We start from the raw sequence: 17721 nt of genomic DNA on the forward strand, positions 1-17721 counted from the left end.
CACCCCCCCCACCCCTCCCAGAAGAAAAAATATTCAGTCTGAAGCTGGGCCATTCTCCATTTTTTTGCCCTCTTACTTTTAAAATAAAGCAGCTTGCAAAGAAAAGTATTGTAAATTAGTAGATGTTGCACACAGCTGTTGCATTTCCCTTAGAATATATTGTCTACAGTTCATTGGTAGCACCTCTCCTGGAATCTTGAAAAGTTAAAAAATGCCCCAAAAGGATTTGAGTCAGCTTACAGGTAACCTGTCTGAGTAACAGATGTTTGATGCAGCATTGCGGCTGAATCAAAAAAGTGACATGTGGTTAATTAATAACTCCTGTCTGCTCATGTAGAGTCTTTCAAACCTTTAACGTAGCCAAAGGGTGTGTATATGGAAGTGTGCTTGCATTTGCACACATATAAAGAATTTATGAGGACTTGTGTGATCATTGCACCAGCTTTCACAAGGCAGGCAGCCAACAGAACAATGCAAGTCTAAAATGAGAAATAGCATATTCCTCCCCTTGTGAAACGTGTCTTCTTCTTCATTCAGATTGAAAGAATGTTAGTTTGATACTTTTCAATACTGGTGTGTTTCTCTCTCATAATGGAAAAGGTTACTTTTTTGTGTGTGTGTGCTGATAAACACTCCGCTGTCAGCTACCTAAAGCTCAACATTACAATACTTCAGTCAAAAATTAGATAAGAATATTTATTTTTGTAAATATTTGAAGGGAATGCTTGTACTAGAAATCTGAAAATTTAGATTAAAAAAAATCTGAAGTACATAATCTAGTGTCTTCATTATAAGGTGTAGTAACTGAACCTCATTGCTTCTTCCTCTGCCCTGCCTTTCTTATTCTTTTCATTGTGAAAATAAAAAGTTTAACACCTGGTTACTTACCCCAGATCCACAAAATCGACCAAGTCTCACAGCTGTCTTATCATGACCATCAAAGAGCTCCACATAATCATAGCCACAATCTGCCTCTTCTTCAACCTCAAAAGTCTGAAACATTAACTCAACCCGATAGCCACGCTCTGCCACCAGCAGCCAGTCGCAGTCTGCCTGAACTGGATAGTTGTTATCGCCAAACTGAGCATGTGAGTACAGATCTTTGGGCTTGGTTTCAGCTTTCAGACGACCGCCACACTCTAAATGGAGGGGGAAAAAAAATGCTTATTTAGTGCAAATTAGAGCTTTCTTTCCATAGATGCCCAGCCTTATTCAGGCTGAGAGCATTTTTTTATGCCACAAGCAGGCCAATCAAAGAAGGTGTAGAGTGAAATACTACCCAATATGAACACAAAAACAGCATTCTGAGTGTTTCCTATATAAATTCCATTTTATAACTGCAGAAACTTGAACGTATTTCATAATTTTAAAGTGAGACAAAAAGGCAGGGAACACCAAAGTTATAAGGAATGTAATTCAAGTGGTTGGACATTCTTTGGGTGGGCACTTGAGAGGTGCCTGTGGCCAGTAAAGCAATTGCTGTAAGTGAGGCATCCACATTTCAGTGTTGACATTTCCACATGGGTTAATGACAGTATTTGCAAGTAAAATGGAAGGATCAGCAACAGCACACATGTAATCAGCAATCAAATGCAAGTGTCTTGTGTTTCATAGGAGCATCAGCTACAACCATCATGCGGAGAGAGCCAGCTTAATACTAAACACCACTGCCAAGCTCACTAGCTTCCTTGCTGCATAGTTCATGGACATGAACAGGTCTTTCTTTGCAAAAGAGCACAGCTGGGAGAAAGCTGCTACTACCAGAAGAAGTCCTGTAGCTGAAAACCTGCTCTTGAGGCAAATCTTGAGCAGGAGATCCTTGCCTCATGCCAAAGCCATTATTTCAACATAAATCTCTATTTGTACACAGTTAGTAAACCATATGTGGGGCTTTAGAGCTTGTTAATAACTGCTCAAAAAGTTCATAATTAACTTTAGTGTATAATCAAATAAGCTGTCCTTCAGCCACTTTGCTAGAGAACAGAAATTGCCGAAAATGTACTGAACAACAACAAAGTAAAAATACAGTAGTTAGTACTTCACCATATCCAAATACCTTCAGCAGCTACAATTAAAACTAGTATTTTATCCTAAATAGCCAGTGAATTCAACTTGTACAGTAACTTAAATATATAGGTGTTATCCATGTGTCCTTACAATGTCTGTTACAATTAGGTGCTATTATAATGCAACCAACGACAGAGTAATCCATTATACATGATCTGTTGTTCAATCTGAAATTTCTAAATTTTTTTTTGCTTTTAAGAACAAATGGGAATAACTGATAAAGAAAATTTGTCAGATGAAATATTTGAAAGTTATTTTTCATTGCTATTCTGATATATGGATTTCCTCCTACCTCTTCCCCCCCCTTTTTTTCCTCCTATTCTTGATTTTATTTACTTCTTGGGTTGGTTTTGGGTTTTTTTTTTTTTTTTTTTTAATTGGACTGGATTTTCACCAACATTAAGAGCATCTTCCTGCCTCAGACACAGAACAACTACTAAGGAGAAAATGTTTAATGAACTCTCTGCATTTCTTTTCCCTCTGCTTGCTACAATGGACAGGGAGCTTTTAAAGGAAAGTTGTAGCCATACTAAGAACTGCAGAAAATGGTGATTTCCTTTCGTCCACCCTTCTCCCATGGATTATAGCCTTGTATTTCAATACAAAGTATTGATTTTTGCAATTACAAGTCAAGTTTCCAAATTCCAATTTCTTAAGGACTAAGTTGTAGTTTCCAAAGTGTACATGCAGCCTGCACAATGCTGTGCTGCATTACGATGTGTAGGACAGGCTGTGGTTAGCCGCATACAACAGAGCAGTGCCAAGCACCACCATTTGCTTGGCCTTGATAACCAGAACTAACTTAGCTGCAGCACTCATGCTTTCCATTGGGCAGGCATGTAAGCTCTGGGGTAGAAGTGATGTACACATTTGACTGTAAACAGGTATGTCTGACTTGTAAAATGCTACTGACAGCTTTAGGGGAAAGACTTTTTTGTAGATCAGCTAAGGGAAAAAAAAAAAAAAACAACAACAATAAATAAATAAAAAAAAACTTCTTTCGTCTTTTGACATTTCAAGGGGCTTTTAGGCTTCTTACAGACATAAAAGCAAATCAAGCAGTGATCTCTGGACTCTTTAACAAGCTGAACATATGGGAAAAGCTTAAACCCACACTACCTGGATGAGTGAAACAATATTATAAATTCGATGCAGCTTTGCCACACTGAATTATTATAGTAATTTTTGAAGTAACACAGGTTCCTAAACTGAGTGACATCTGAGATGCTCAAATTTGCCAAAGATATCCCCTCCTAGTGTTGACAGATAGAAATAGGACCTACAGGAGACCTGCAACCTCCTGCAGCAGTGGCTGGAGGCCAGGCACCATAAATGAGGCCATCCAGAAGGTAACTATATGTCTGTGTTAGGACAACGAAATCACTCCCTGAGCAATGATGTTTGAAGTTCTGTCAGGAGTATTTTTATAAATTCTGTCTGGATGGGTTAGGCCTTTTCTGAGAGGGAAAAATATAACAGAATCTCTTTCTGAAACTGTGTTGCACTTTAAAACCAGCATTTTATTCGTTTTGCTCCACCCAGTGAAGACTTGCTCCAATCTATTTTTTTTCAAAACTTTACTGCTTGTGCTGCTATGGTTTTATCCTCTTTGCTGAAATAGTCAATGGAAATTTGGAATTTGGATAGTATTTCATGTCTGAAAGTGTCACAGAAGGGAAATCAACATAATCATCACGATCTACCAGAATAAGAGGCCATTAAATCATGAAGATGCCAGGAATACAGCAGCACAGACACCTTTAGGCACAGCATCCAGTAAGTCTTTCACTGCTGTTATATACACAAGTCCTTCTACTGAGTTCTGCCAACAGGTCAGAATTGAAGGAAGCAGCTTCCTCAGCTCTCCCTGTCTATATGCACAGCTATGCAGGATTGAGTGCAACCCTTCCTGGTTCCATTGCATACCATCAATTTTTATTTGTTACAAGAAATAAAATAAGGAAATAAAGCCCACTGCCTATATATGCTAGATATCTATTCATTCACTTGTGTGTCCAAAGCACAGAGGTAAAATTCCCACAGAGTATCTGTGTTTGGCTCAAGACTGCAGGAATAGGCTGCAAGATCTGACTTCTCTCATTCAAATGCTACCTCACAGCACATGCTGGTAACGTGCTGTTCAACTTAGTGAGAATTTTGTGCAACAGCAGTTGACAGAAATAAATGCCTTCTCTTGAAGAGGCAAACTTTATAATTTTTACAACATTTAAAACTGTGTAATTTCATTCATTCCAGATATTTGAACTTCTTTCACATAGTGACTGTTCCAATTCTACAAATTGAAAGTGAGAAGAAAAAATGAAACAGCAGTTTTTCACCACCTGTTTCTAACAAGAGTTTTGACCTTTAACTATTTACCCCTAGTTAATTTTAAAATGAGCAGTTATTACCATTTCTGTCTAATTTTACATCTAAGAGGAGGAGTTACTGCAGTAGGGGAAAGCAAATAGTATCAGGCATGTAAAAGAGGATTTTCCACAATAAAAACAAATTGATTTACAGGTTTTTAAATATTTCATTTTTTCAGGCCCGATCATGAAAAATGAATAGTTGCTTACTGTTTGTCTCTGAGAAGGAAACTACATTAATAAAGTTTTAGAATTATTCTTAAGAAATCAGAAAGAAAAACTGAGAAAATGCTAGCACTGGTACATGAAGATCTGTTAGCTGAGCACTACACATCAACTTGATGAATACTTTGGGTAATATAAAATTATATTGACAATGATTGATCAGCTTGATTATTATCTTCTATTAATAACTGCTACCTGTCAGTAAACCTTATAGCACAGATATTTATAAATATTTTATGCAGTAATACTTATTGTCAAATACTGGATCAATAAGAATGAACTTTGGAAAGTAAAGACAGACATTATGGCTGAAGAAGGGGAAAAAAAAAAACACCCTGTAATCTCCTTCATTTTACAGCAGGCTCTGTAGTTCAGACATTCAGCACTAGGGAACACTGTAAGCCAAGCAACGTTGGGGAAATAATGCACACAGTATGAAAACATCCCACGAAATCTACTAATGCAATTGCAAAACACCATTTTCAGTTTCATTGATTTCGGCCAAAGATCAAAATTCAATGGTAAATATGACATTTGGTATTGGGCGTGTTTTTTTTTTTGTTTGGTTGGTTCCCCCCCGCCTCCCTTTGGCTTGTCTTTCCTTTTTAGCTCTACAGCAAAGTAATAGCTGTTTACACAAAACCTAGACTTTTGTTTAAGTTAGAACAGGAAAGTAATGGAGGTGCATCACATGCTTCAGTGAAGTATTGCCATTACAAGTACAATGAAAAGCTATTGAACCCTTCACAAACTAATAGCATGAAGAATCCAAAGAAATCTCTCTTTCATTATTTATGCCAATACTTTCTTTTTATTGGATTTTGTTCAAAATATTTTAATCACTTACCTATGAGAGATAAGAAGGAAGAAACATCTAAAATATCAGAGAATACCTTCTGCAATCTCGGACTTTTCCTACTGCTCTTAAGGTTATATTTGATTTAGTTGTAACAGTGTCTAATCTGTTAAGTCATCCCATTCCTATAAAAATATGCCTATTTTCCACTGAAGAACAAAGGAAAAGTTATTAGTAAAGCACACCCTGGTTTTCTGACCTGTAGAATGCGTTGCTTGGAAGCCTTTTCTTTGAACTGAAGCATCAGAAATAAAGCAGAGAAACATTTTGTTTCCAGTAGCAATAAGAGGATCTGGTATCTTATTGCCGCACAAGCGTCCCAGAATTGGTGATTTTTCACTTTCACCATCAAATACTTCCAAGTGGTCATAAGCACATTCTTGATGCTGTTCTATCTCAAATTCGTTGAAGGTCTGGGAGGAAAAAAAAAAGCAAAATGACTCAAGGTAGTACTGTGTTTACTGTACTGACATGGTACGTATGTACTGTTAGCATGTTTCTGAGTACCAAGTAGATGTAAAGATGACAGATTTAACATTACTGCCTCTACGAGCCTTTAGTTTTGAATAACTTACTGATTTTGAGAAAGCAGAATATCCATTAAGAGAATGAAGTTTAAGAGGACATCATCCTTGATATAGAAAGGGATTAGAATCTTTATAGCCAATGAATATCCATAGAAGAATATTAAATCTAGAATACAGTGGTCTTTCTGTCAAATTTGCACTGTTTGTAGGCAGCAAAAATGACAGGAATTATTGGTTCCTCAGATAGTTGAGGGCTGACTGAAACATCTGCAAAATATAATGCGCACAACTATTTTTTTTTTATTTTAAACTTATATAAAAACCTTTAAGAATGACCTTTCCACATGAATGGTTATGCCTGAAAGATATATTTTTCTAATCTATTATCTACAGATCTATTTTTTATTATTACAATACTAATTCAGGCTGCACTCTTCATGCTAAGATCATTTTTACTAGCGAAGTCAATGTGAAAAATAACAAAATTATGTTCCTTGTTTTTCAAAAGAACTTCAGCAGACTCTATTGCTGTCCTCAGCTCTCCCAAGAAAATTCAAATTGCTGTGATAGTTTGAACACAAAATGGAGCTCATAAACTACTTCATTACAAATCTGTGATTTTTGTTTCCACAATTCAAAATATTTATCTTAGTTTCTGAGCTTCTAGGGATTCTCAGCCTCTCAGTACTCATGGCAGCTTGTAAGGACAAATTTGAGTCTATTAAAAATTGTAAATTGAATGTCCTTCAGAGCAGAGCCTGGCCAACTCACTTCAAAAGATTTTTGGAATTTAGATTTCTCAAACTCAAAGTGTCCAGCCAAAGGCATTTCTGAAAGGAGTATGCCATACTCTGTAGAAACTGTTAAAACACATACAATTAATAGCTGTTTTTCAAATAGGGAAAAGTGTCTTCCAAGACTGGACTGGTATCAACAAATTATTTCAAGGGGACATCTAAGAGATTTCAGGAAGGACTTTTTGACCAGGGCTACATTTCAACAGGAAACCTAAAGTTTAGTATCTGGTAATTTCCTTTCATGTAAACACTGAGAAGGCAATATACATATACATCCTTGTGAATTTTAAGAAATAACCTACAATTTAAAGTGAAACTCAAAATCTGTTTTGTTCAACAACAACAAAAAAAAAAAGCATAAAACCAGTAAGTATAAATGCTCTCATGAGTAGTCATATAGCTGTTCATGGGAACAAACGCCAAAAGGAAAACAAAGCAATAATTAAAAGGAATAAAATTGAACTGTCAAATACTGAGCAAATTTCATAATTATGCATTCTGTCTGGTACACCAAAGCAAATATGACCTACAGAATCCCTTGTAGAATCTAGCCAGTGTGAAATGTGACGGCAATTTATATTAACAGTTGACCTAAAGGAAATATAAAGAGCTAACACAAAGTCTTTTGCCCAAAGAACCATAATATTCAGAATAACACTTCTGAATTGTGGAAAGTGAAGAGCTGTGTGGTGTAGTGGATGTAAGTTTACTTCACACAAAAGTTTGGGGGTTTATATTAAGGGATTGAAATTGCAGAGGCAGTGAAAACAGCTGTACAGCAGTCCCTCCTGTCGCTCTTAAATTCTAGTCAGACATCTGACTTTTATGATGCCAAGTACGTGTTGTCACTTATACCCAAATAAAATCTGATGGATTAAAAAAGCCCGGAAAGCTGAGACTAGCTGTAAGAGAATTAGTTAAATATAGAATTGAGTCAAGCCAACTTGGAATAAACAGGAGCAATAGATGTGATCCAAGAACAGCCTGGAGAACTTTTCAAAAGGAAAGTTATATCAGGTTTATTCACTTCTCACCAGTACAAAAAAAATCACTCTCTAGGAAGCACTTCTCACCATGGACTGTAAGACAGACTTATTATTTTCAATATTTGACTTATCACTGGGATTCCTAAGCCTGCAGGGGGACAGCACATGTTATATTTGATCCCATGAAGAAGAACGGAAAAAGTCCTAAATCTGTAGTGAGTCTACAAATTGGTTCCAGCAGCTACAAAGAGATTCAAAGGAATTTGTTTTTTAAAGGAAAAGGAGAACTTAATAGTAAGTCTTTTTAAAGCTTAACATGTCTGATATTTCAAAACACCCAGAGCCAAACTCCATTTTTTTAAAAAGCGGTCAGTTCCCAGCAGTTGACTAAGAACAGGCTTGAAAGAGGAGAACTGACACAAACTTTCCTTAAAGTTGAACATAACTGAATAGTTGCTGCCAATAGAGTTCACAGATGTCAGTGAGACCTGGACAGGCTGGAGAGATGGGTGGGGAGGAACATCATGAAATTTAACAAGGATAACTGTAGATTCCTGCATCTGGGGAGGAATAACTCTATGCACCAGTACAGGTTAGGGGTTGACCTAATAGAAAGCAGCTCCATGGAGGGAGACCTTGGAGTCCTTGTGTGGAAAACAAGTTAACCATGAGACAGCAATGTGCCCTTGTGGCCAAAGAAGGCCAATGGTATCCTGGCATGCATGAAGAAGAGTGTTGCCAGCAAGTCAAGGGAGGTTCTCCTCCCTCTCTGCTCTGCCCTGGTGAGGCCACATGTGGAGTACTGTGTCCAGTTCTGAGCTCTCCAGTTCAAGAGAGATAAGGAACTACCAGAGAGAGTCCAACGGAGTGCTGCAAAGATTATTAGGAAACTAAAACATCTGTCTTTCAAAACCTGCCAGGACACATTCCTCTGCAACCTGCTCTAGGTGAATTTGCTTTCACAAGGAGGTAGGACTAGATGATCTCCAGAAGCTCCTTCCAAGCCCTACTATTCTGTGATTCTGTGATGATTTAATAAAGTTAGCATAATTAAATCACATTCTGTCTTCCTAGAGCAAATATTTTTGAACACCATCATGACTACAGTCCTTATTTTGATTGTCTCCTTAGCAAGAACATTCAGGAATGTCACATATGGTTTCTGAATGTCCAGTCTTTTCTATCTATAGCACTCAAAATGAGTAGATACATTGGTAGCACTTACAGATAGCTGCCTGACTGGGTCACTTATGTCTATCTCTTATAAACATCTGGCTAATTAACTTATGAAAATCACTCCCTCTGTCACATACGTTTTCTAAGCCAACTTTATCTATACATTCAATTTAAAAATTTTGAACTGCATATCCATTTTATTAGAGACTTCTTAACTACACCAAATGCTTAACTTTAGTCTTTTCAGGAAGAGGTTTTTCAATTATTATCAGAGTGAGAGCAATCACCACAAAAGACAAAAGATTAGTTTCTGTACACACACTCCTCTCAAAAACTGAAGCACAGCCTCACAATTCATGTTGTTTGTTACCATGAAGAAATCAATTTTCTCCTTATTCAATTTGAGTACATAAACTCTAAGGAATATACTTAAATATGCTGTGGAAGTCCAAGAAAAAAATAATTATCCATAGTGGAAGTATGGTATTAATATTATTAAAAAGGCATCTTGCTGTGCTATACAGACTTTAAAGATATTATATACACAGAATTTAGTAGATTGACGCTACTGGCTTGCACAGAAAAATGGATTTCAGAGTCTAGATCATAGAGGTATCTTTGAAAATTCTACCCAGTAAAATTCTGTCTAATTTGTCCAATTTCACTGGCAAAAGCCAATTTAAAAACCCTTTCTTTTAAACCTGGCCATACGATATTTCACTGAAAAAAAATCTGAATGTTGGATTATTGCCTGCAGAGGTTACAAGTACTGAAAAAGCTTCTACAGTAACATATCCATGCCTGGCTGCCTTTGGTTTATTCAGCCACAATAAGGAACACTTGCTCAGAAGTGGCAGCAGGAAGGCAACCTGAACGAAAACCCTGTTTTGAACCCTTTGAAAAGACAGAGCATGCACATCACTCATTTTCCATTACCCCCACTGCCCCTAGAACAGTTTAACCATTTTACTTCTGGTGAACAGGGATCAAAACATGATCCCATTTCAGGGTAACATGGTTTTGGCAGCTATGAGATGACAATATTCTTTTCATCCGTGCACTAATATTGGCTATTGCTTCTAACTCTCTGAAGCAGAGACAACTCTCTCCATATATGCTCCAAAATTTATCAGACTTTAAAACATGTAAGGACAGCTTTTGTTGTGGCTGTCCCCTCTGTAGCCTGGGTGAAAGAACACTGGAGCTGAACTCAAAGCAGAAAAGCCCCCCAGGCAGGTCTGTGCCTTTGGCTTTATACAGAGGCTACGTAACCTCAGTAGATCTGCAAAGCTCCCTAGGCTCTGCTAGCCTGTTTTCAGCCACCAGCACTATCCTCAGTTAATTGGACACAAAGGTCATGTAAGTCTACTTAGTCTGCTCTTCTGCTTACGTTTGGAGCCACTTTTAAATGAGGTCCAGATTCTTGGATTTTATATCTTCTTTCCTCCTCATAAAATACAGAACAGAAATACAAAATGTATGCAGACAGGACTGTTTATAATTCTTCTAATTTTGCTTATTTTATATATTAGAATTCACATAAATGGCCTCCGACATATTTGTCAAAACTTAGCACAAATTTTATAAATTGCGACCATTATATAGCAAAGTCTGACAGGAGCAAAGTATTCCTTCTGCCCTTAGCTGTCCAGAGCATTTACAATTGCCACAAACTTAAATTCACAGCTCTATGATATTAAGTAGCCCCAGTTGGCCAGGAATGGACAGGAGTCAACAGGGTCTTTTTAACCAGTTTACCTCTGGGCTGCAAAATGAGAGTAAAGTTTATTAACAGTTTTGTATCATGGAGAAGTCATTTGAGACGTATGTTTGGTGGAAGAGAAGAGAAAAAAAAACAGGTAGGCAGAAACTCACCAATTTGACCCTTTGCCCAGGGGTGGCACTGATTTCCCACGTACACTCCTTTCTGCTGGGATACTTGTCGGGCCAGTTGGGACTCGTGATGATGCCATTGGGACTATGGATCTTCTGTTCACATTCAGCTGTGCCAACAGTGATAGCATCAGTTAGTCTGGGGGTCTGCATTCAGAGGTAGCCATAAAAGTACTCTTTTTTGGTCAAGGGACCCACTGAATAGAAAGGATCATTAGGAAGACAGTTAAGCACTCTCTTCAATGTGCACAATCACTTTCTTCCCCTTCGGCATACGCTTCCTTGAAACTAACCCAGCCAGCTTGTTTATTGGTTGTTGTGGAACATACACTGTTGTTTACAATAGATGGTGCTTTGTTTTTTGAGAAGCATTGCAAAGGAATATATGTAAGTATTAGAATTCAATCAAATATTTTGCTATTCCCCCCATTCTACATACAAGCAAGTATAGAAATCCACATGAGAAATCGCTACTCCAACTTCAAATGATATTTCTTGAACAATTTATTTTTCTTCCTTTTTGCTGATTTTCACATAGCAGCTACAGAGCAATCATTTTGATTTCTAAGCCACAGTTTCTGGGGACATATATGCAACTAGAGAACAGTTAAGTCATTCACATTCTAACTGAATCACTAGAAGTGCATCACTGAATAAATACAAATAACTAAAATTTAAAGAAGGCGTAAAATAAATTGGTTGCATTTCTGTAGGTATTTTTTTTTATTTATCTCAAATTTCTTTATAAATACAAGAGAATTATTCAACAAGAATTTTTTAGAGCAGGCAAGTATTATTCCAACACTAGTGAAAATGCAAGTGATTTACAAAGGGCACATATTTACTTGCAAATTAAATCCATGATAGAATACAGCCTTGAGAAATTACAGTTCTCACATGATAGCGTACGCTTGAGGTTCATTTGCAGATAATCTAAATTCTACTTAAGCCCCAAAGCCCACAGTTTTGTTGGAATTAGCCACACCTTGAGACAGCAAATAGGAAGAAAGATGCAGAGGGACTTGACTGGAATTTAGATTGTTTGAATATGTCCCCTAAAATAAACCAAGAAAGGGCAGATACAGTTTCAGCCTGACTGCAAGGAAACCAGCTGCTACTGATAGAAGCAAATGACAACTTTACCAGGCTTCAATCCAGAAATTCTATGCCTGTGTTTAATAAAACATTAGATAAATACTCTATCAGCTTCAAATGTGCTACACTTGACAAAACTATTAAAAGCAGCATTCCCTGCCAATGAGCCTGTTTTCCAAAATGCATTCCTGTGGACCTCAAACTCAGTCACACACAAATGGTTGGAATGGAAGGGACAGGAAAGGGGATGTGTGAGAGTGTTTAAATCTGAATGTGTAAGCCCCCACTACCAAGATAATTCTTTCCTTTCTTTTCTTTGGAAGGAGATGTGCAGAGAGCTTTCTGTAGGACAGTTGTATAATCAACCATTCAAACACCTTACTACTTACCCTCCTTGCAGTCATGTTTGTTCTCATGCAGTACAAATCCATTTCGGCACTGGCAAACATAGCTTCCTACCGTGTTGATGCACTCATGCTGGCAGCCACCATTGTCCTTTGAACATTCATCCTTGTCTAAGAAACACACAACAAGGTCAGGTGAGCATCACAGCTAGCAGTGGTCCTCATTACCAAAAAGAAAAAGGTTTAGCACAGTGTTTGAGTCCAGAAAAGCATAAGCTAAGGCACAGTCACTCTTCTTAATATGGCAGTTCCATGGTACCTTCTAGCCACTCACTGCTCAGCCTGCAACCTTGCACCACGGCACAAATAGTCTGTCTCATCTTTCTACAAAATGAGAAGTAGCTCCTAGGGGAGAGGGAACAAACAAGCTAGATCAAAGGAGATAAGACATTTACGAGGGTTTTCTCTTTCAATAGTCTAGCTTGTAAAAATTTCATAAATATCTCATCCAAAGCTTTATTTCAGTAAACAACAGAACCGTAACTTATGGACAACACAAAATATTCCACCTTTATGCAAATTCCACAATATAAAGGTAGTGTGTTGAAAGGAACATGTAGGTGAAACAAGGTTTCAAGCTCTGCACATTAAATATATAAGAAAAGAAGGATTTATCATAAACTTTTTAGTAAGTTGATTTTTTTCTTTCCCCAGCAGAGTGACAGTGTGCTTTACTTTTAACAAATCTGGACATTACAAAAGGCAAAACATTTCACAGAAACTCACACAAAAGAAATTGGCATTATTTATTTCAATGAGATCTACAATATAGCATGCAGTTCTGTTTATTAACATATTATCCTTCAAAAGAGCTTTTAGTGTGTTAGAAGTAAAACAGACAGTAGGGGAGAAAATATGACCTGCATTAAACAGCTACAAATTCAATGCATGGACAAAAGCCAAGCTAGATTAATAGGCTGTCATTCTAGCAAGAGGCCTCAGCTGCCACTCTTCTATGTCATTCAGCAGTTGTCATTTTAGGTGAGGTTGGTCCATTTAAAAGAGGCAGACTGCTCCTGACATATACACATACATGTATCTATGTATAAACATGTATATACACCTATATAGATAAGCACACATATATAAAAATCCTGAGATATAAAACTGTATGCATATATATATATAAACTCACATATATATTGAAAAGCTCTATCTTACAAAAAGTGTCATTTCAATGTGTAAAAGAAAGGAGGAAAAAGAACAAAGAAATTGTGGTCATGCCAGAGGTCCAGCTGTTGTAGGGCTGGAATGCAGAGCATTCACACCCTTCGGATTCATGTACCTTGGAAAGCAGGAGTGAGCATTATCTGAAACATGCAGCGTTTCAGACTTCAGTAGGCACAGTAAGAATTCCTATTAATTACAAGCCACTACAGACAATTTCAGTCTCTCTTCATTGTCTTACCCATGTATTTTTCCTCTGCCTTTACTGACACTCATATGCAGTAACACAACAAAGGAAGTTTCCGCTATAATTGCATACACATCATCTTTACCTCCCAAAACATATGCAGCACTTGATCCATTGACTTGCAGATCTGTCCATAGGAATCAGCTTCTTTTATATTAATACATGATGATAATGTAGATTTATAAATAAATTCTGCAAGTCAAACCCAAGTATCCACTGCATTTTGTACTGTAAAAGTCAAATCCATTTGCACTGGAAGCTTTTGGAAGCTTTCCACAGATGTAAACAGATTTGAAGATTAAGAAACAGTTGAAAACATAGGTATCTCCCAGAATCATGCCTCCAAAGGCTTAAAGTAGTTTTCACTGTGATGATGAAAGAATCGTAAAAGCTTCACAAAATACTGTTTATGCACCTTGCAATGCAAGTCCCAAACTGAGGTAGTAAATCAATTTAATTTCAAACAAAATTATAATTGCCCATCTTTGCAAAAGCATTTACTATCATAAATAAATTCTATGTTGCAAGCGAAAAATGGTAACAAGCAAATGAGAAATTAGGTATAATATGAACAAAACTCTTCAATATTTCCCTTCCCTAGCATTAATTTGTAGTTTTTTACCAAAATAAGAAAGTGAATGGAAGGCAAGCTCAAAATGCATTCCAGTTAGGCTTTCAATTACGAAGTACACAGATTCTAAACAAAAGTCCTGCCCATTTTCACCTTCCACCACACTGTGAAAATACTGAAAAGTAAAATTAAAAGATCTTGTATTCTATAAAATAACCTCTTAAAAGACAAGTGCGTAGGCAAACAGTCCCATGTTGCACCTCCTTAGAGATAAAAGAATGGACAGAAGGTACAAAGGAACAGCTTTGGAACACACTTAAACTACAATAATTATTTGTACATGGTTAATCAAGGATGCAACTGTTGAACAAGCCTTCCTCACACTTCATAATTCAGAACAGACTTTCTGTCATATCCATTGCCCAGTTTCAAAATTCATGAAAAAAAAAAAAAAAAAATAGTGTGTATTAGTTATAGGAACAAATGTCTTCCCATGTAAAAACAAAGCTATTTGTTATGCTGACAGATGGAAATGAATCTCTTAGTTTTGAATGGATACTTTCTATCCTCATTTCAGTACTCAGAACAGGGAAAGATCCATGCTCAACAAAATGTTAGATTAAATCATTTGGAGGACAAATGGTTGTACCTCTGAGACCCTCAGAGGCCACTAGTCTGTCAATAATACCCACTCGGCCTGAAGTGACTTGTATCAAGCCCTTGCAAGATTCAAACCCCAAAATTTTCTCTTTGCAGGCAGCTTTCTTGTCTATGGAAAAAAATGTACTGTGATGGCACCAGAGATGAGTTTGTGCTCCAAAAGAAATTTGTTCAAGGCTAGAAACATTCTAGTTTTCTCTTTTTAACTACTCAATGACTCATCACCCCCAAAAAAAGTTCAAATAAACCTCATTTCTACATTACGTCAAACACTATATATGTTTTGAATGATCATGCAAAGAATCATGTTTATTCAAAACACTGCAGTAACTCTAAAACTTTTAATATATGGAAGCAGTTTAGTAACATATTATCATTGGGTGTTAAACATAGTCACAAAGCTGATTTAAAGAAATCATTAGGCTACCTTCTTGGAAACATCACAGAAAAAAAAAATATTACTGTTTCCTTTTTCCCTCCCTAGAGTAAATTCATGGAGTTATTTTACACTCTTCTAGTCTTATGGGACCAGCAGACTGCAATAAGTCACTGTCTTGTAACAACAGCAGAAGAGAAAGGGAGGGGGACAGAAGAAAAGAGAGAGGGAGAAAGACTAAAAACCTAGTTACCAGAAGCTTTCAGCCTAGAAGCTTAATATCCAATTCAAAAAAGCTTTAATGAAATGTTGTAAAAATTATCCTAGTTTCTTCTCTTTATCCAAGTAACTTGATTATAAATCTACAAGAGTGTCTCTGGAGATTAGCTAGATCCCTGCAACAGCTCTGAACTAAGCTCTCTTCAGAACTGTCCCATCAAATGTAAATTTTTCTGAATGTTGAAAAAAAAAAAAGTTTTTCTCACTTTCCAGTAGCACCTGTTTGGCTGTTAACACCATTTTACAGCCAAAAATGTAGTTACATGTTGTCTTATATCAACATAAATACCTTCCTAATGCAGGTCATTTGTTGCCCTATGTCACTGTTTGCTTTCACAGTTTATCACAGCGGGTTCCAACCATACAAAAACTGCTGTCATCTGGTTGGAGCTGGGCCATGCTTTCTCAACTGTGGCTGCAGAATTCACCACAAAAAGAGTTGGGGGCGGGGAGGGAAAAGCAAGATCTTTGGCTGTGCTTGAGAAACACAACACAGTTCCTAGCCTTCAGACTAATCTGACTTAACCACTTTCTCTCTCTTCTTGAGCACTGCACATACCCTTTCACAGAATCACTGAATGGTAGGGGTTGTTTGGAAGGCACCTCTCCAGATCATCTAGTGCAAACGCTGTGCCAAAGCAGGTTCACCTAGAACAGGTTTCACAGGAATGCATCCAAGCAGGTTCTGAATATCTGAGAGGAGATGCCACAACCTCTCTGGGACAGCCTGTTCCAGTGCTCCATCACCTTCACAGTAAAGAAATGTCTCCTTATGTTGAGGAGGAACTTCTTGAGTTCCAGCTAGTGCCTGTGGCCTCTCATCCTATCACTGGGCAACACTGAAAAAGAGATTGGTTCCATCCTCCTGACACCTACCCTTCAGATATTCTCCACTGGATTCTCTCCATATAGTTCCTTGTCTCCCTTGAACTGCGGGTTCCAGAACTGGACACTATATTCCAGATGTGGCCTCACTAGGGCAGAGTAGAGAGGAAGGAGAACCTCTGTCAACCTACTGGCCACATGCTTCTTAACATGCCCCTTTACTGGTGAATAAACTGCAAGATGCAGTGTTTTACTCATTGATTTGTTTCATAATGTATGCCTTTATAACTAAAGGCTTACACATATTTCTACTGAGATTTGATTCATAAAACAGTTACATGCCTCCTAGCAAGAACCTTAGACACTAGCACCAAATATTTCTTCACAGATATCATTCTAAAAGTGTTGCATTCTGAAGATAAGTATACAAGTTAGGCAAAAAGAAACACCTGCTTCATCAGCTGAACAGTGATCAGCTGTCAACTCCCCAAAGTGAAAACACCTGAAGTCTCAAGTTTGTTCTTCACTGACAGAGCAAGAGCATATTATGTCCATATTGAGGAATAGAGGGGTAAGAACGTTATAGTAAGCTTTGTCTAATGAAATATTCAGAGATGAGAAACTCATTTTAGATACTTTAAGTTCACAAGTTTGATTTGTCTCAAGCATTACAAAATTTCAGTTTTGATAAAGAAATACTATCAAAAGGGGAAAGCCAGATAACATAGAATAGATACTGCTAGAAATGATAACTACAGGAAGAACATTGAGAAAGAATAAAAATAAAATACCATCTATCTGAATTCAGATGAAACGAGAGAAAATATTATGGCAGAAATGCATTATGTAGCATTCAATAAATTGATATACTTACAGATTCACAGATTATTTCCATCAAACTATCTTTGAAGAAGATTAGATATATTCTATACCCAGGACACAACACATTTCTATTGATTAACAACAACAAAATCACATTAGCCCAGACTTATCCCTGGCTAATGAATTTATTCTTGTGATCAATGGAATAATTAAAAACTTAACTTTTTTAAACTACCAGGAAAAAAAAAATGTTTTCACCTGTAGGTGGCGACAGATTTCATTCAGAAGTGAAAAAGACAGGGGAAGTAATGACTCTGAAGGATTACAACCTCTTTAAGATAGAACTTCCATAATTCCATTAATTATAGCCCAGTCTTTC

The 17721-nt window shown here is 37.1% G+C and overlaps 1 protein-coding gene across 1 annotated transcript in view; it reads right to left on the reverse strand.

Annotated features, from left to right (window-relative positions):
* Window positions 1–888: 888 nt before the first annotated feature.
* The window catches only part of LOC103781213 (tolloid-like protein 1), a gene marked incomplete at its 3' end in the record, with an annotated part of 74842 nt that continues 58009 nt past the window's right edge, over window positions 889–17721 (reverse strand). The window contains exons 17-20 of the mRNA XM_008948917.1: window positions 12381–12506; window positions 10879–11006; window positions 5717–5930; window positions 889–1139 (exon numbers count right to left, since the gene is read on the reverse strand). Of these exons, the coding sequence (XP_008947165.1) occupies window positions 889–1139; window positions 5717–5930; window positions 10879–11006; window positions 12381–12506 (719 nt within the window). The remainder of the gene's footprint in view (window positions 1140–5716; window positions 5931–10878; window positions 11007–12380; window positions 12507–17721) is intronic.

The sequence above is a fragment of the Merops nubicus genome, unplaced genomic scaffold, assembly GCF_000691845.1.
Source record: "Merops nubicus isolate BGI_N331 unplaced genomic scaffold, ASM69184v1 scaffold5271, whole genome shotgun sequence".
In the NCBI taxonomy this organism is placed as follows: domain Eukaryota; kingdom Metazoa; phylum Chordata; class Aves; order Coraciiformes; family Meropidae; genus Merops; species Merops nubicus.